The sequence below is a fragment of the Myripristis murdjan genome, chromosome 11 (genome assembly GCF_902150065.1).
Source record: "Myripristis murdjan chromosome 11, fMyrMur1.1, whole genome shotgun sequence".
Classification (NCBI taxonomy): Eukaryota; Metazoa; Chordata; class Actinopteri; order Holocentriformes; family Holocentridae; genus Myripristis; species Myripristis murdjan.
The window spans coordinates 19,230,322-19,250,229 of NC_043990.1; the positions used below are offsets into that span (position 1 = coordinate 19,230,322).

Here is a 19,908-nt window from a genome sequence, read left to right on the forward strand (position 1 = left end):
AAACCCTCGTGTGACAAATACAGATCCACATATACAAATACAGATCCACTTATTATTTATAAGGCAGCGAGGCTGAGGGATGTCGACTTCATCAATGGGGGGTGGGGGGCTTCATACATCATTAAGAGCCCTCCCTCCTACACTCGTTTAACTAGGACTAGGAAGAGAATGCACAAGATAGCGGGACAGAGTGATGGAGACGGGAGAAAGAGCAGACAAGGGAGTAAAATACCATGGAGAGGATCGAGTGTGATGACATAGAAAGGAAGGCAGAGAGAATGCGACGGCACGAGCAATGGATTAAGAGAGAGGGATGTTTAGATAGGAAAGGGGAGAGAGAGAGAGAGAGATAGAAAGAGAGAGAGTGAAAGAAGGAGAGACTCACAGAGGCTTATGTAACCAGTGATTTACAGCTCGCATTGGAAGCAGCTCTGAAAATAGACAGGGAGGAGAACAGAAGTAAAGGAACACTCGGAGCTATTCCCATGCCGCATGAATGTTTGATCACATGGAGGGAAAAGAGATTAAGAGGCAGGGAGAAAGAAGGAGGGAAGAGAGAAAGGAAAGAAATATATAGAAAGAAGTTAGAAAAGAGGTATAGAGAAAGTAGGGGAGAAAGAATGACAATTTTTGTTACAGATGAACATGAACAATATGAAATCATATGCCAGGTACATGTTAATATGGAATCTAGTGACCATAGCATAGATGAGCTACACATCCTTGCAAAACCCAACAAAACTATTGTAGTGCAACTTGTTCTGAGAAAGTAAACATTGTTCATCTTATTTGTTCTCAACTAGGAACTGAAACTGCACTGTACTATCCACTCTACACCTGATCAATGTGTCGCTGACTAAACAGTTGTAAGTTCAGCTCCATTTCAAGTGTCCTTGAACAAGACAGTAAGATCTTACCCTTTCTAGAGGTACAGCAAAGAGCTCAGCCTATTCTCTGACAGCACGGGCTGAGCATCATCCACACGTGTATGTGTTTTCCTAATTTAATGGTGCAGAACATAGCAATCTGGTGGTTCCCCAAAGTTAGACAAAAAATTGTCATGAGCAAACACAATTTTGCTCCCAACACAAACAGAACAGGTCAGTATAACTGTATGCCTGAGAACCATTAATATTTCAAAGTTCACCTAATGAAGAGATTTCTTCGAGGTCTAGCACTGAATGAGCTACAATTACTTCCCCCCCCTTCATTTTTTTTACATAACTGGCATTTGGTTATGTAATTGGCTTGCTAACGGCTGGCGGTGGCGGTGGCACTGGCGAGGTACGGTGCGAACTGTCACACCAGGCGGAAGCATGAAATGTTCTTTTTGTCAGACGATCCCAGAAGCCTGGAGGCACGGTGGATTAGGGGGTTAGTAGGGAGGGAGAGGAGTAGGATGGGGGAAGGAGGGTGCTGTCTGGGAGGTAGGACAGCTAAAGAATGTGGGAGAAAATCAGAATAATCCCTAGAGGGCAGGTATGAGCCATCTTCTCTCTTTCTTGTCCCATTTTATGACAGTATCTTCAATTAATGTAATGGCAACAATATTCCATCATTGTAGTACATTATAATTGTGTAAAATCTTAGTAGTCAATTGGTTAACTCTACTTCCTCTAGAGGCACACATGCCCCTGCTGGGCTAAGGTCACATCCTGCCAGAACTTTATCTTCTATGCCCTCAACTCTGTCTCCATCTGTGCTTTCCAACTGTGTGAATAAATAAAAAAACACTGAAGGTGACTGAACAGCCCACTCACCTTTTAAAGGAAATAAAATCTCAAAGCACCTCAGAATTCATCATAAATCATGCTATGAGCAGTCTCCTTAATTACAACTTTCTCTCTATCTGTCTGCAGCATACAGCGCCGACTGTCCTTGCAACTGCCCATCCTGCACCATGCCTACCTACCCTCCATAGGAGGGGTTGACGCCAGTTGTACCAGCCCCAATGGCAGCCCCGGTTCCAGCCCACGACACAGACACATGCCCCCATCCTACCGGGTTATGGTCTCTGGCCTGTGAGCTTCATTCACTCCCCCACCTGGCACTTTGCAGAGGAGACATCCATGGTTCTTTTTTCTACAACAAATAGACTGATATCATCAGCGTATGTGCGTATTTTGTCCTGGAACAAGGAGGACAGGGGAAGGAGAGAGGGAGGGGGGCTGAGTTTCACTCTTCATACCTCTACACCCCACCCCCTCCCTTTTAGAACTGAAACCCTCGGTCAGGAAAGGGTGGGAGGAGAGAGAGTGGGCACTGGATGACCCCTTACAAACTCCCATAAGTCACAGCAATGTCCCCTTGTTCATCTTCTTCCCTTGCCCACGCACATACACATATGCAAAGTCAAACACGCATAGAGGCAGGCACATTCAAGCACACATGCACATACACACGCATAAACATACATACACACACACACACACACACACGCACACACACACACACACACACACACACACACACACACACACACACACACACACTGATGCCCCAACAGCAGAGCAGCAGTGGACCAGCCCTGACCTGATGTGTAGCCTTATCTGCTTCAGAGGGGATTGTCTGTTTCTGTTCTTTCTTTGTCGTACATATGTATGTACTCTCGGCTTTGTGTGAGCTTGTCACCCAACTTGAGTATTTCACTGCTTCAGTGACTGGATACTGGTGTTGAAACATGGAATTTCCACAACCCAACAAAGGATTCATCCAATTAAACCCCACCTCCACCCTGCCTTGTGGAGACATGTAAATATCATCATTTCTGACTTTGATGTACTGTAAGCTTTGTATATGCTGTGAATGGACAATTAAAGGGATATTAAGGGTAGAGCTTGTAATAAGGGCAGGAAGTAACAAATCTCAAATGAAAACTTAAAAATGGCATCTTACAAAGAATTAGATATATATAAGGGATGCAAATTGGTTTGTGTAATATGCTCCATTGCAGTGTGTTGATGAGTTAGCTCATTGGCAACAAAGTAAGATACATCAAAGCCTGTGAGTCACAAAATGTCAGAAGACACTGGGGGCCAATTCTGCTAACTTGGAGTAAGATGCACACAGCTCATTTTCCACTTTGCTAAATTTGCACCACCAGTTTTTCCTCAAAGATTTCACATCAAACTTTGCATAGGCCTTTCATATTTTACAACTTGCTTAATATGTCCTCGAAAAGCATGATATACAGAATACTGATGCTATGCCTTTTAACAGGTCTCCAAGGCTGCAGATGTTAGAATATAGAGCTAAAAAACACCACAAGAATCGTTCCACAGTTGTCTTCTATGTGTGTTAATACGCCAAGAAATGCACACAGACACACTTAAAATGGAAGAGAGCACCTTATGATTTCAGGTGCTGTTCGGACAAGGTGTTGCTGACTGGCCTGGTCAAAGTTAATCCCCACAGAGTGGTCTCCATAGACTGTTAAGATGCCCATCTAACCGCGCCCTCCGAGCCAACCAGTACAGCTAAGGCTAGTGGGCCTCATGACAAGGGCATGAGACTATGAAAGGAAAGACTATGAACCCGAAGAAGTGATGCTGGAGAGGATGTAGGTCTGCCAGTTCCACAAACTAGTTTGGTTTTAAATGGTTGACCTGAATTTCCATGACTGAAAGTAAAGGCAGTGAGTACATGAGAGCCTCATGTAATAAAGCCTTGGCCAGCCGTAGCGTGCAGTCCTAAGATGGTAATGACACCACTGCTGGTCACAATGATAGAGCATAAAGCACAGACACAGGGCTTTTTCTCATATATAATATTGAAATGTCATGGAAAATTGCTTCACACTTAGCAACAGTGAACATACCTCATAGTTGCTATGGAAATGTAATTCTGTGCAGTTGAACTCGGCCCAACAAGGTTGCACTGAGCAAAAGGGCCATCGACATAGTGTCGTCATTTCTTTGTAAAACTGTCCTCACACAGGAGACAAGCAAGAGGATCTCCCGAAAATATGACTTTTTAACAAGAGTCAACAAGAGAATAGGTTTGTTTTTAAACATATGTTTCACCATTGGTGTCTTGGTTTTTAGTTTTTAAGGCGTTTGTTGAGCGCTGTGCCTGTTGTCTTATACTGTAGCCTGCAGGACCCACAATACACAATAGGGTGATAATAGCGCTGACCCAGCAAACTACAACATCGGCTACACATCTGTAAATTGTACAACCTGTCATAGATTTATTTTCATTCAACGCCTCAATGCATGGGACAGTGTAGGAGAACTTGGCGACAGCTCCACTCAAGCTAGAGTGGATTTCCTTTGCAAGCTGGTGTCTGATAGTAAATACTGTCAGTCAGCCTTCACCTGGAAGCCCAGTGGAAGACACAGAACAGGAGCTGGAGAGGAGCTTGTTCAGATTGAACTGCTATTGGACATATCAGAGCGGCTTCCTGCAAGAGCTCCTCCCCTCCCCAAAAACCCCGAGCACAGACCTCCAAGGAGTCACGGCTTCTCCACCACCTTTGCCAACCAGAAAATCAAGGTCACTTGACAAGTGAGCAGGACACTGTCTGAGGGTTGGTTTTTCCTTTCAGGAGAAGAAAAATCAACCACACATTTTATATATTACATTATATGTGATTGTGTACAATTTGCTGATACCCTGATGATGGTGTCCATGTATGGAATATTTGGTATTTTGGCTTTCTCAAGACGGCATGAAATAAAATGTATAATTCACATAGAGTTACCTCTGTTTCTGCGACTGTCGTGACAAATCCACTCTGCTGTTTCATTCTGTCACCTACAATACAGTTTTACTTTTGCTGACAAAAACATGGCTTTAAAAGCTCTTTAAATCTGTCGATCAAGTGACACGTCAATGCCAAGATTCTCAGTGGACAAACTCTCAACACCACCATGTAAACTACATACATGGATTAGTCGTGAGGCACTGAGGGCAATAAAGAAAAGGTAGTAGCGAAGTGAAAAGTCAGTTCTAATAAACCACTCCTGGCATTTGCGGAATCAGAGTCACTTTTCTATTGTCAGTCCGAAATGCCAAATGCAGATCATCAGGTATTGTTTTTCTACTTTTTTTTTTTTTTTTTTTTTTTTAAATGTGCCCTGATTTCTTTGATTTATTTAACCTTTTCTTCAACATTGATGAAAATTGTTCAGATGCAATGGTGGTAGTTCAAGGGCTCATAATTTCCTGTAATAAACAGCGTCATGCTAATGGTTTGTATTTGCCAGAGGTCCTTGGCTTTTACCTTTTCTTTTTCAGTTTGAAGATCAAAATAACTTATATATATTCATATCTTTGTATCATCATCAGGGTTTCTGGAGAACATGAAACATACATGTCCAAAAATATAAGAATATGACATATATATCAAATGGAAAGACACACAGGTCCATACTGTTCCTGTTTTTTGTCAGTTTTATATGTGGTATCCCATGGAGTTTTCAGTTCAATTAAGAATTTAAAAAAGGTAAAAAAAAAAAAAAAATGTCAATGCAACATGTTCAAGAGGGGCAATAACTTGTTTTCTTATACCAGAGAGAAATAGAGAACTATATATATATATACATATATATACATATATATATGTAAAAGATCTTTACGTACATTCTCATTTTTACATAGGAAATATTGACGTTCACAAATGCACCACAATGATCAATGATACTTGGAAGTCATTTTTTAATTTACAGTATCTGTAACTATGTTATGTACAGATGAGGTATAGATATGAAAAAGTTGTATAAAATAAGTATCACACTTGGAACACATGAACATTTTTGGAGCCATCGGTTGTTACGGGGGGTTTGAATAACGTTCTTCTTTAATTGTCTGAATGTTATGGACAGCCTTTACTTTTCACATCATCGTTAAATAAAGTGAGACTGAAAATAATGCCATGTTTGTTTCATCTGCAGAGAACGCACAGTAAAGTCCCTGGTGTGCTAGAGTGGTTAAATCGCTGCGGTTCTCCGTGTTACAACGGCGTCTACCCCTAAAACATTGATTGGCTTGGTGTGGAAATCAGTTCCCAATCTGCACTTTCAAATGAGGCATCGGCAGTAACATGAAAATTATCTTCTCATATTTTTTTGTATGGGCAGAAAACCTGATTAAGATAACTGATTTTTGCGCAAATAGTCACTTGGAAATGTATTTTTGACAGTCTGCTATTATTATTGCAACCGTCTAAACTCCTCTGAGTACAAATTAGACCACAAAGAATAGCTTATTATGTTATTGCAAAACATGAATGTCAGTTCTTCTGCTGTGAAGACGCACACAAGAGACATCCAACTGTTTGCTCAGCGGCAACAGCAGGAATTTTCTACATGTGTACTGTGTGTGTTGTGCCAGGTCTCGCAGGTAAGGCCATAACAGACACACATACAGATACATACATACACACACACACACACACACTTCGATGACCTTTCAGGGCTCTGTTTTTTAAGCTGTCAAGTCATGCTCCTGAGTCCAAAAAAATCCTCTCCCTCTCTCTCTTATCCTCCCATTAAAAAAAGGCTGCACATTGTTAAAATGGTGAGTAGCATACACATGTGATACACCACCCAGCGCACTTCATGTTGCTTTATTGGCATATTAAAAGGCATGCGCACTGAGTGAGCTGTCTGCTAACCCCACATACACAGAAAGGCAGAGCGAAGAGAGAATAAATTTGTAATGAAAAGCCTTGTATGTCGAGGCTGATAAATAATTAAAGTGTTAGGAGGAACCGAGTGGCAAACAGGACGGCGGGGATGAGTGTGTGGTTGTGAGTGCGATTGTGTGTTTGCATCTGCTTTTGTGTGTCTGTGTGTCTGCCTGTGTGTGTGTGGGTGCGCACATGTCATGTTGTCAATGCTAGCCTGGCTTTTCCATCCCCACTTTCAAATATTTAGCATGTCGGTGCTAGACAGGGTGGCTCAGGGGCCTGACTCTGTCCCACACGGAGAAAAAGTGGAGCAAGCCGGGCTGGGACTGTGGCAGGCCAGTCCCACTGCAAATAGAACACACTCCACAACCTCTTGGATTTACTTGGGCTAAATTCAGACTGCAGACTTCTTCATAAAAGAGACAAGAGCCAGCCAAATATTCCTTTGTGAATATCAGGCATGCAGATGAACACATACACAGACATGCATAAATATAGATCATGGAGCAAGCAGGGTTTTGTCAGGGATTTTTCCATTCCCCAGAATTTTGAAGGGCAACTGCTAACCTCTCCGTGACTGTAATTGCTCTTGTTCATACCACCCAGCAGGGCACGATGTGAACTTCACCTGTCAAAAGCAAGTAATACCACCGCTGCTTATTGATTCAAAGATAATCACAGATTTTGCAGAGTGGCTTCCGGAAAAGGAAAGCTACAGTGTGTAATCGGCAGATGACCTTCTCTCTTGTCTCAGAAGGATCATGCTGTGCAAATGGAGGGCGGGTTGATTAAGTTGACCCGGGTGTCAGTGGAAGGAATGTGTCTATGTATCCTCCTTCACATTTGATGGTTCAATTGGAAAAATGAGGACTCGGCTGTAGACGAGCAAGTGTGCCTGTGCTACGTTCATTTTCACACTCATGCATACATGTGCGCATTAAGCTGCACTAATCTGAGAGCTGAGACAGAGGAGGTTGAGAAAGAGGAGGGTACGTAATGTGAATTTCAGGGAGGCTTTTTTTTGACATCTTTTATGTCACAATAACTTTTATGGTAGAGTGTGAAAGACAAAACAAGGTCACCTTTATTTTTACTGAGACAAGGGTTTATACGCTTTATTGAATTGATGTCAGTGAGCCAAATTCAAGGAACAGCTGTTCTGTGCATTTTAAAATATTCCTTAACTCATTGGGTGAAATTGTAAAATATTTCAGTGGCTTAAAAGTAGTAGATTCTTTATGTATATCTACTCAACCAGTGTTTGTGGGTTTCATTGGACATGATTTGGCTGGGTATCACTGGAGGGAACACACACCTTAGAACCATACAGACACACACACATTATGAAAGATAGAAATACAACGATGTATGAGGGCTCAAATATGAATGCACACAAACAAGAATAAATGCCACCACACACACTGTACACAGACACACTAACAGCAAACGTTTGACCATGTGAATGGGTTTATGTTGGTAGTAGAACTGATGGTGGGAGCAGTACTCTCACCATTAATAACATATTTTTTGTTGTGGCATTAAAAACACGACGTCTCTGTCACCGTGACCTTCCTCGTATCTGATGAAGGCCTGAAATGTCACCATTTTAATGCCTCAATAAAAAAAAAGTTTTTAATAGCAAGGGCACTGTGGCTCTTCCCCTTTAAGAACTGACACTTTGACATAAACGCAGAACAATATATTCACCTCCAACACACCCTTGTGCTCTGCCCTTTATAGATGTGGAGTTTCTGAGAGTGTTTCTCTGGATCCCCTGTAAATGGGATATTATTCACGGCAATGGTCACTGTTTTGCCCATATATCTGCAGTATCCCAGCATGTCCAGACATTACTTCTAATTTCTCCCCACTACAACATTATGGCAATCCAACCTCATCAAGATGAGTGGTCAAGGGCACATTGGAGAGGACATTTTAGACAGGAACATATGCCTAATATATTAGTATGCTAGTCAGGCCAAAGAGCCAAGAGCGCTTCTCACACAAATGTGTTGATGAAATTCCCCGGCATGACGATCATTCATGTTTAAATTGAAACATCAGTGATAATGATTCAATAATTACGTTTTGTTATACGACGTGTAAAATCCTGTGATATATGTCTATATTGGCCCAAAACCTCATTTGCTTTACTGTTTGAAAAACAGCCATTTCCTGGAGGGGCATGTGTGGCCGGGGCTGACTGATGCCTCCATACATACCGAGCTATGCGATTAGAGAGAGTTATGGCCAGTACTTACACTCTCCTAGAGCTAGATTTATGGCTGACATGTAATGATGGCACACTCGGCTGAATCCACAGTAAATCCAAAGCGTGGACTTCCTCTGTCCTTGGAAATTCTAAGAAGGTCCTTACTGGGTCTCCAAGAGCAGCTTGTTACATTAATCCTGAGCTCCACTGCACAGGACCCGGACAGCCTTGTGTTGCTCCTTTGCTTTATCCTGATCTACAGTCAAATTTAGTATTCTGCTGATGGTCTCGCTCTACAATACACTAGCGACCTTCTGTGATCTTGCACCATGCTGTGTTCAAGAGTCTCTGCAATTTTGTAATTGCAACATCATTATAACTTCATTCAGACAAATAACAGCTGGATATGACAACATTTAATTCATTGATCACAAAACAGAGGCACAATGCATTGTATTAGCCACATTTTTAGACATTGCAGAGCAGAGACAGTAAATTACATCCTAACAGCCAAGCAGCAAAGCACAGTCACAATAAACTGCACAGGTTCCTCATTGGTGGCTTGTAACCCAGCTAATTTGACAGGATGACAAAATGAAATAGAAACTGATAAACCAATAATAAAATAACAATTAAAATAACATTTAAAAAACAGAGGAAATGTATCTATCAGTTATAGGAATGAACATATGTAAAATGAAGTTCAAATGGATAGACACAACCTAACAGCAAGAAAAATCTGTATAAAAGAGTTGATTATCTCTTATCCATTAATTTAGAGAACTGCATTGACTGGGATGTCCATTGAAGCCAATCAGCAAACAGATAATGTAGTTAGGCTCACCACTTTACTCTCAAGAAAAGTTTCGATTCAGGTCTGACAGCGACGGTTGTGCAGCAGGGCCGTTGTTAATATGTGAACTCATCAAGGCTTTAGCCCAGTTAATCACCAGGTACTGCCAACAACCTTGTCCTGCATTCAACAATTTAGTTAAGGGGCAGAAAAAAAAAAAAAAAAATCATCACCCCTAGGCTTTGCTTGGGGTGCCTTATTAGGTACATGAAAGATGTGAAGGTATCCTATACATTGTTCATTCTGACAAAACAAACAAACAAACAAAAAACTTCTGGGCCCATATATGGATTTCCTTTTTAAAAATTATTTTATTCACAGTAATTTACATGATAGAGAAACATCAAATTTTGTAATTAAACAAAATGTTTGAAGAGTTATTGCCAAATTTATTAGGTCTGTATCTGTAATAGGCAGGTTTGTCTGCAGCTGTCTCTGCTATCGTTTTTTTTTTTTTTTTTTTTTTGTAAATATGAAGATAAACATTCATCCATAAAGACAAAAATGTATTGTGCAGTTTGTTTAATGTCGACTGCTTTGACCATTATTTACACTACGTAGACTCACAATCTCACATTTATACACACATACACACACACAAGGAGATGTGTTTGTACTGTGTACAGAGGAAGAGATACACAATATGGACAAAAGTATTGGACCGCCTACACATTACACCTACAGGAGCTTTTATAACATCCCATTCTAAATCCATGGGCATTAAAAAGGAGTTGGTCCACCTTTGCAGCTAGAACAGCTTCCACTCTTCTGAGAAAACTTTCTACAAGATGTTGGAGTGTGTCTGTGGGAATTTTTGCCCATTCATCCAGAAGAGCATTTGTGAGGTCAGACAGCAAGCCAGTCAACTTCTTCCACACCAAAATAATGAATCAAAACTTTTTTTTTTTTTTTAAATTTTATTAATACCAATAACATTAATACACATTTAAAATTACACTTGTCTGTGACTAACATTCAGGCATTACACTCCAGCAGTCGAGTCTGCTGGTCCACTGTAGTTCTGTTGTGGTAAATTCAAAAGGTTGAGGGTGTTACAACAGTCAGGTCACAGAAACAATACAATTTGACCATATAAATGCCAGCTTGGATAATCTGTCTAAATACGCTTTCTCTGCTAGTGAATGGATGTCCTGCCACTTCTGACTCTGAAACACTTTGAAGTGTATAAGCAAAATACAACCCTGAGGTCACGGTGTTTTCACCATCTTGCTTACACCCATCAAATCCATTCTGATCTGCTCAGACAGGCTGCGGGGCGTGTGGGCTGCGTGCTTGTCCTGGGAGTGACCCGTGACTTAACTGGCTGTCACAGGGAGTGAACGGCTTGCCAGTGAACAGCCGCGGCCTTACTAACCCCGGACAGGGCTGTGGCCCTCGGTCCAAGCAGTCTTTGTGTGCGTGAGACATAATAGTGTCAGGGTTGGTGGTGCTAAAGAGCCCGTTTGTTGACGTTGAAGATTTTGACAGAGTGGTCGGCGCTGGCGCTGGCAAGCTGGGCCCAGGAGCTCTCTTCCTCAGTTTCGTTTCCTCCATCTGTCTGCGGGTCCTTCTCTCCTTTCGCCCCGGCCAGGCTGCCGCTCTGCCGACCCGCGCGGCCCGCCCTGGGCCTCCAGCGAAGCCTCTTGACTGCCAGGGCGTGGCTTTGTGCACATGGTGAAGGAAAACAATGGGACACCACTAGCTGGCCAAGTCAGGATGTATTAAGCATTAACAAAGATCAATATGTGTAACACGCATTGTACCATGTCTCCCTGCAAAACACAGCTACACAAAGACATCACAGACATCTTATCACAGTCTTGGCTCTCAGGCACACACTCCCAGGTGCACACATGGGGAATAGAGTATTGAAGGTGAAAAAATATATTTCAAAAGGCTGATGAGACCTCATCTTTGGAAGGTGTTGAATTGATAAAAATGTGATTGTGTGCAGCAGAACTAGCACAGCAGTAAAGCCTCTCTCAGAAACCTGTCTGAGGAGCAGAAGCCTCTGATGCAAAGACACAGTAAAGGCGCTGGTCTTCAATTCAGTTCCTTAGCTCGACAGCCGATGACTCACACAGAGCACCCACATGGAATAGAACATACACACACAAACACACACACACATACACGAGTGTGCACAATGGCACAGATACAAAAGAACCTGTTGATTGTGCATCCCATAAAATGCTGCTCTGCTTGACAGTGGACGGGCCATTCAACTCCACCCTGCGGCCTGGTACTTTTTTTCTGCAGCAATAACAGATGACAGGATGCTTTTGTCTGCCACCAGGCCTGAGGCTACAGCTACAATGCTACTACAGTAACACAATGGCTCTCTGGTTGCCTCTCTGTCAAGGAGATCTATTGCCACTGACCAGTGGAGGCCTTCTGGAAGTTGCCATCAGATGAAACTGAAGGCTCCATTCACAGTACAAGTGGCCCAAATGATTTTTGGGGATTTTTATTTATTTATTTATTTTTTTGCCATCATGTGACACATCTGATTTGCTCATATCAGATTTGGGCCACTTTTATATGTGGTCTTTTTCTTCCACTATGCAGGTGCACCTCATGGTCAAACCATGATCATTCACTGTCATCTGACTTTCACAGTAAACAATCCAACGAATGAACGCTTGAGCCACAATTTCATTCACTGTTGTAGTGGACTGTCACATTTTTTAAAGCTGTTATTCGGCCTGCATGTTTGCGCCTGCAGGGCCTTTCAGAGCAGATAGCTGTTCACACTGATGTCAGATGCAGATCATGTGTGAATAGTGATCAGATATGAGAAAGAAATAACTGGAATTAAACATTAAGACCTGTCTTGAGGATGTAGCCACGTGTGTATGCAGGTATGTTTGTGTGTGAATATTTTGGAAGGATACACGGTGTCCGTTTCTCCATAGCTGGCCCAGTCCTGTCCTCCAGCAGAGTCCTGGCTGGGGCTCCACCTGTACAGCAGGATCCTGCCGCACTCCAAGCCCACTGCCAGCAAGTAGCTGTGGAATGGGTGCACGCACACACTCAGTTCAACTATACTTTATTACTTTATTTATACAAGGACCTTTCAGAAAATCATGCAGCCCAAAGAGCTTCATATCATACAATTAAAAGAACACAAACAAAAAATAAAAACAATAGACAACAATACCAAACGAGCTAGGGATTTTTGTAGGAATACATCTGTTATTACTACAATAGACCTTCACTTATACTCTCCAGCACATTTCCAACCTTAATGCTTAGTTAAACCTAATCAGAAGCCGATGAAATGGCATCTGACTTCTTCCTGTTATCTATTTCCTGCTGGATGTTGGGGTGAGGAATAGCGTGGGGAAGGATCATTCAGAATTGTAAACCAATAAGGTGAACATTTGGGGTGGTGAAGGTTTCATTGGTTGGAATTTTGGTGCAATGGTGAAACACAAAATCACCATTCAATATAAATTAAAAGAGACCGCTAACCTAAACCATAAAGTTCTTGTTGTGCTGTGATAGCAGTCACATGAGAAAACTCACTCATTGAATGTGGCAATTTGGTGTTATTATAATGACTCGTTCCCATGTTTACTGGTCCTGTGAGTGTCGCTGATGAGTATTAGCTTGATTGAGCATGAGTTCAAATTCACTGCCATTTGTTTTTTGTATGTTTCAGTTGGATTCAGTCCAAACATTCATGATTCCTGCAGGCAGAGAACCATCTCTCTATTAAAAGACAGACCTTGTCAATGAATAAAATTACACTTGTTCGTTGGGTTGGCTACAAAAAAACTTCTGTGATTTCATTGAAGTGAACTCCTCCTCTGAACCTCGAAGAGTAAGAGCTTTTAAAAGTTTCTGACTATTTTCTACAGTAAAAACATATCGTTTTATTAATTTAGTTCCCTGTTGTGTATGTGTGTGTGTTTACCTGTGATCAGAGCAGAGTGTGGGGCAGAAAGCTACAGCAGTGGCAGAATCACCCACATCCAGGATAGAGGAGCAGTGCTGGATCTCTGCAGGGTTTCCGTTGTCCTCCAATCTGCATGGGCCCCACATTATCACCTGGACACACACACACACAAACACACACACACAAACAAACTCTCACTGCTAAGAGTCGCCATTCAAACTGAATATCTACTATTCTTGATTAGAAAATGTGGCTAGCATTTAAATGTTACCTTTTTGTCACGACTGGATGTGACAAAGTATTTGCTGTCAGGGCTCCAGTCACAGGACCAGATGATTCGGCTGTGTATGGCTGTGTCCTTCCCCGTGTGTGCGTACAAGGAAAACTGGGGCTCTGGATCAAATTCAATAGGCACACACGAAGAGAAAAAAAAATAACAATAATAATAAGTTAAATCTCAGTTTCACTGTTACAATAAATATCAGTCACAAAACTGCATATATTCTCTCACATTTCAATAACACCAATACACGTTTCCACTTGCTTCCACTTCAAAGAACAGGCAGTCGTTGAAATTTCTTTTCCTATGATTTGTATGGCAAGAACTCAGGACGTGCGGATACTTGCATCATCACTCTACGGAAAACAAAGGCTCTCCCAAGTGACAAATAAACAACCCCAACACGACAGAGAACCTCATTCCGGCCCTCCATTTCAGTCAGTTTTGGTTTATGACCTGCTGCTGTTTATTTCCCCAGCCTAAGTCATTTCAGCCCCCGGATTGGTTTTCCCCAGAGAGCTTGTTTGTATGCTGCTGGCAGCCATCTGTCTGTGTGTCAGTAGAGCAGCGCGGAGCTCTACAGACACACATATAACCAGGCTTGCATGTACACATGGCCGTTAAGCCACAGCGTCGCAGCAGAAGGCCGAGTTAATCACTTTGTTGTGTCTGGGCACACAAACTTTCTCTCACGCAGATATTCTGAGGGGGCGTCATCTGGGGCTCAGAGACAGACAGGTACAGCTGTGTTGTGTCTCCATCCTCACACGTTCTCCTTGGTGTGACATGCTCAGCTGTGTAATCCCACCAATACAGAGACAGGAGTTCGAAAGAGAGGTAGAAATGCAGCAAGAAAGAGAGATGGGAGTTAAGTGGAAAGGCAACAAGCAAAAGACAAAACGATACAAATGGGATGCTTAAATAGGCTTGATAGTCTGGAGGCAGTCTTCAAGAGAGAGCAAAGTATGCAGGGAAGTCAACTTTCTCCGCCGCAGGAAATGTCCCAAACACACAGGAACTCTTTTGAGGAACCAGGAACTTTTACCCGTTTCCACAGGAGAAAGCAGTCCCTTTTTTGCCCCATGGGTGAAGTTCCTGGGCTTAAAAAGGTCCCTGCAACTGAGGCTGTATCCTCTGAGGTCCTGAGGACTGCTCGGGTGGAGTTTTAGTGCTGAACATCCCTGACTGAAGCAAGGGACTGCAAACACAAATTATTAAAAGATTCTTCTATCAACCAATTGAGGGAGTAATTGAGAAAAAACACGGCCAATCATCTGTTTGAGACAGCTTTCCATGCCATAGTCTTGCTGCATTACTCATATAAGCGTCCTCTTTCTCATTTTTGACCTCTGTACGTCTCTCCTCTAAAACAAATGGCAAGATTACAGCGGCAAAACAGTAAATAACCATGAACATAAGGACCGCTTTGACATCTTCAGTGTTTACTGTTTTGCTGTTGTACGTCACACACAGAATGACGCAATACCTCCTCCTGATATCCATTAAATTCACTGTCCTCAGGGTGCGGGGGTAACACTAAAACACACAAGAGCTTAAGGTATTCACTAGGAAGCCTCTGCCAAGCACAGGACCCAGGAGCTTTTTTGATGGAAAAAGCACAAAAGAGGACATTGTCTGCCCAGTGAAGATTTCTGGATACCTGGCTAGAGGGGGGTTAGCCACAGGAGGATGGACAGAGAGGGGAGGAGGGTGGAAGAGGGAAGGACGAGGATGGAATAACAGCACAGGGATGACTGAAGGAAGGGTTGAAAACAGAGAGAGAGAGAGAAGGGAGGGACAGAGGGAGTGAGTTTGTTTGATTTGCTCTAACTTCGTTTAATCTTCCCTGGTCTGGCCTACAAAACTGGCTGTGTGTGTTCTTCACAATCATCCTGAGTGATTCAGCAGCCAACCAGAACAGACGGGAACCCCCCACCCCTCTCTCTCTCTCACACACACACACAGCAACACACACACACACGCACCATCCTGCTCCCCTGCGCGCCACCATACAGGCAAACAGGAGAGCGCTGGGCTGGTTAGCCACTGTCAATGCCTATTTAGCCCACCCTGAGCTGCCAAAAAGGCCAAGGGATACAATGCCAAAAGCAGGTGGGATGCAATCCTGTGGGCTTAAATGTCATGTTCTGACATTTTTCCCGTTCATCTTGGATGCAGGCTCGGGTTATTTGTTTGTGGCATTGCGCCGAGACTCTCCTATTTATCTAAGCAAGTTCACCAAGAACACACTCTTGTTTACAACAAGGGCCCTGCAGAGTAGTTGCATGCAGAAGCAGGTAGACACACAGGTACATACACACACAGACACACACACTCACACATACAGACTCTGGCAGGAGCTGCCCAGTGCATCCACCGTCTTGTACTGTTGACAACTGGAGCTTTACAGGAGAATTTAGAGGTCAGGCCTTTGCTCTAAGGGATGTTACGAGTATTTGTCAAGGGAAGGGAGAGTTTTTCATTCACTTGACATCCCACGCCATCCAGGGACTGAAGATGGAGACCTTCTAGCCACAAATTTGCTTCTCTGACCATTAATGTCACCACCACTGAGTTAAGTCTCAGAGAGCGTGTAAGTCAAGCACAATCTTTAGACAAACTGCACGACAGACAAAATGAAAGGCTACTAGCCCATGTTCAACATCTATACAAAAGAACAAAGCATTAATTGCATTTAAAAGACCATATAATAGGACCTCTATTCATATACATACATAAAAAAAAATGTTTTGTTTGAGTGTTTAAATTCAAAGTTGAATTGCTCTTTACTCAGAGAACAGCAGTGTTGCCTCAAGTGATTTGCGTCTCAAGTGATTTTCCTGAGGCTGCCAGTGACATAGCTTAGCTTCCTCTTTGCTCAGGTCAACAGGCACAGGTATAATCAATACGCAATCATTAGGTGATAGGACCTTGCCAACTGCCCATTCCTCATTAGCACTGCATCACCACAAAATCCCTCTAATGAACTGAAAAAATATAGATCAAGCATTTACAGAGGGATTTACAGCAGCATTGGGTACAGATCAATTTACCTTAATACATAAGAGAAAACAGAAAACAATAGATTCTACTTTGTGTGTCTGTGTGTGTGTCTGTGTGTGTGTGTGTGTACACCCAGTGACCACTTAATTGGGTCCACCTGTACAATCTAATGCAGTTCAATGCAACAGCTCTGCTTTAAATTTGACCTTTTAAGAAAGATTATAATGTTCAGGTTTTGTTGACATTGTGAAGAATGTGTACATTTAATTCTATGTTTATTACTGAGGTTGTAGTTTGCAGAGGTCTTGTACTGGACTGCATTATATTGAGGTGTTTCTAATTGTTTGCCCTCCCTATTCATATATATGAGGGGGCCAGAATGATAGAAACACCTCTCAATAAAATGCAGTCCAGTCCAACAGCACCACTGACTATGAGCTCAGTGCCAAACAGAGTTGAACCAACACGACTATTACTGTGACAAAAAGAAAGCCTGAGCATTATCGGCATCACAGTTGGATTGGATTGGATTAAACTGGACAGGTGTACCTAATAAAGTGGCCACTGAGTGTATATAAAATACACACATACACACACACACACACACACACACACACACACATTAAATCTCTACACATTTTGGACTGATTCCAGACAGCACATGACAACTGGACATAGTCTTGATTGGCTCCCTGCACTTATAATTAAGAAAATCCTTACAGTGCAAGTTTGCAGCTTTTGAACAGGAACAAATCCATCAGCAGATTTACCACATATAAATTAGACGAGCTGATACTGTCTGCCAACGAGGGTCCGATGCTGTGTCTGTTCTCCCTGGGAAGACTTACTCTTCAAATCCACTCAATAAATACCCTTTAAATAATTACACACAAGCAACACACGCTCCTCCACTTCTCACCTGGGCTATCGGAGGAGGGTGGGTTCCGGCGCCACAGAGACCAGGTGCGATCACGGGACACGGCCAACAGGAGTTGTGCGTCGGGTGAGAAGGCCATCTGGGTGACGGTGAGGGTGTGGCAAGGCAGCGCCTGGATCTGGCGCCAACAGGCTGCACTCCACAGCAGAATGGACGCATGCTCTGCTTTAGAAGCCTAGCAAGACGGTTTAGGTTAGTTTATGTTCACATAAAAAATTCATAGTGCAGCAATGAAGTGCTGAAAAAATATAGCACCTTTGTGGGGAGTACAGAGGAATAAGATAGCTAAAGGGAGAAAAGGAAGGAGGGAGGAAAGGAGGAGGAAAAGATGGAGAGATGAGGGGAGGTGAGGGAAAGAGAGGCAGTTGGAGAGAAACACATGGAGGAATGAGGTTGCTGCGGCCGGGCTTAACATGAAGAGGCTTTAGAAGAAGTGTAAAAAGTGTAACTCAATGGGAGAGAGAGGCAGTTTAATTTGTTGAAAGAGGTATAATTGTTCAAAAATGGCATTTTTTTTTTATTGGTCGAATTTTTTGTTCATACATACTGGTACAGCATGATGTCACCACTGAGGATGCACTGTTTAACACAGGATGTGGAAGTAATGAGATTTTGATATAAAAATACACAATCAAAATGTGGTTAATTAGTTGGCATTTACTATTATAACAGGTGAATGTTCTGGCATGAAGAATTAGCTAACAAGATGAAGAAGTCACTTTTCATTTCTTTGTGACTTGAAGGGATGGAGCGAGGGAGCGGTGCAAAGAGAGAGGGTGGGTGAGACATAAGTAAACAGAAAGGGAGCCAAAGTGAGGATGAGGACTGCGTGCTAGAAATGGAGATAGGTGAGAAACCACACTGTCCATGTCTGACAGATACCAGCTGTGCGTGTGTGTGTTTGGCAGTACAACCAAGGTCAGGACAGCCTGTCCTGCAGCGCCCCGCCACAGTACGTTCAGCTCCGTACTGACAGCACAGCCTAACCCTGTTGGTGTGTGCGCGCGTGTGATGTGCGATGCGGCTTTTCACCCCGGTCTTATCACACTAACCTTGCATGCGGAGGCCACCACCGTTTTGGTGCTGTCTGATGCAAGACAGAACATCTCAAAGCCATGGCCGTACCTGGTGGAGGGAGAAGAGGGAAAGGAAGAGGATGGAGGGGGGCAGGGAGGGAAAAAAAAATCAGAAAGAGATTAATCATTACAAGATGCTAAGATAAAAGCCGAGCTTAACAAGTGGATGGACAGACAGGTTGTGAAAGAGCGAGGGAAGACGGGGGAGGGGGAGAGCAAAAGAAAGAGGCACAACAACAAAGACAGTTTTCCCAGTCTGACAGTAGATTAAGTATTTTGTTATTCCTACGCGTCACCCCGACAAGCTCCCAGGCTCAAGGCATCATCCCTCGCTGACAGGTAAATAAGCAGACAGAGTGTGAAATTAAAATACTGATCTGCAATGACTGCTCCTTCTCCCTCTGACAGAAATGAACAATGATGCTGCAGCTAATCGTTCAGAAGCTAATTACTTTTAGCTTGCTGACGATCACCTTATTGTTTTGAAACGTCAACAAACTAAAAATCACAGTCCGCTCGTCAGCAGCGAAATTCCCATGCAACTTTGAAACTTTCAAAACACTGTACCCTGGGAATCTGGCACAGCGGTGAGAGTGTTATTTATGCCACAAAAATAATTTGGCCACTTACTCATTTTAATGTTTCTATTATGAGCTAAATTATTCATGGAGTCTGATGCCAAATGGAGGTGGAAAAATGCTATTCAACACACACAATGCACAGAACTACAATAATTGGCCGCACCATACGTCATGTTTATGCTGGATTGACTAGTAAATGGATTTAACATTGGCCACAAATGGAGGCAATATATTCAGCCTGTAGAAAAGGCTCATGGGATGGTAGGAATCTGGATTCTGATTGGCTGGTGAGTGGGGGAGGCCGCGGCAAGAGCTTCAGAAAGTCCATCATTCTAAGATACATTAATCCCTGAGGGCAAAACCAAACAAAAACAATTCCATCTGGTAATTTTGCTTCATTATGAGCGATATGGAGACCCCGATGTTATTACAGA

General features: G+C 42.8%; 2 protein-coding genes across 4 annotated transcripts in view; one reads left to right on the plus strand and one right to left on the minus strand.

The window, feature by feature from the left end:
• gabbr2 (gamma-aminobutyric acid (GABA) B receptor, 2) overlaps window positions 1-5,071 on the plus strand; it is a 194,593-nt gene extending 189,522 nt beyond the window's left edge. The window contains exon 19 of one of the 2 annotated variants that reach the window (XM_030064382.1): window positions 1,860-5,071. In XM_030064382.1, the coding sequence (XP_029920242.1) occupies window positions 1,860-2,025 (166 nt within the window). In that variant the 3' untranslated portion in view covers window positions 2,026-5,071. The remainder of the gene's footprint in view (window positions 1-1,859) is intronic. The other variant, XM_030064383.1, reaches the window with a different exon arrangement.
• A 5,534-nt stretch (window positions 5,072-10,605) lies between these two features.
• elp2 (elongator acetyltransferase complex subunit 2) overlaps window positions 10,606-19,908 on the minus strand; it is a 29,039-nt gene continuing 19,736 nt past the window's right edge. For both annotated transcript variants that reach the window (XM_030064062.1, XM_030064063.1), the window contains 6 exons: window positions 18,870-18,942; window positions 17,800-17,992; window positions 13,869-13,990; window positions 13,616-13,749; window positions 12,591-12,704; window positions 10,606-11,357 (listed from right to left, as the gene is read on the minus strand). In XM_030064062.1, coding sequence (XP_029919922.1) covers window positions 11,147-11,357; window positions 12,591-12,704; window positions 13,616-13,749; window positions 13,869-13,990; window positions 17,800-17,992; window positions 18,870-18,942 — 847 coding nt within the window. In that variant the 3' untranslated portion in view covers window positions 10,606-11,146. The remainder of the gene's footprint in view (window positions 11,358-12,590; window positions 12,705-13,615; window positions 13,750-13,868; window positions 13,991-17,799; window positions 17,993-18,869; window positions 18,943-19,908) is intronic.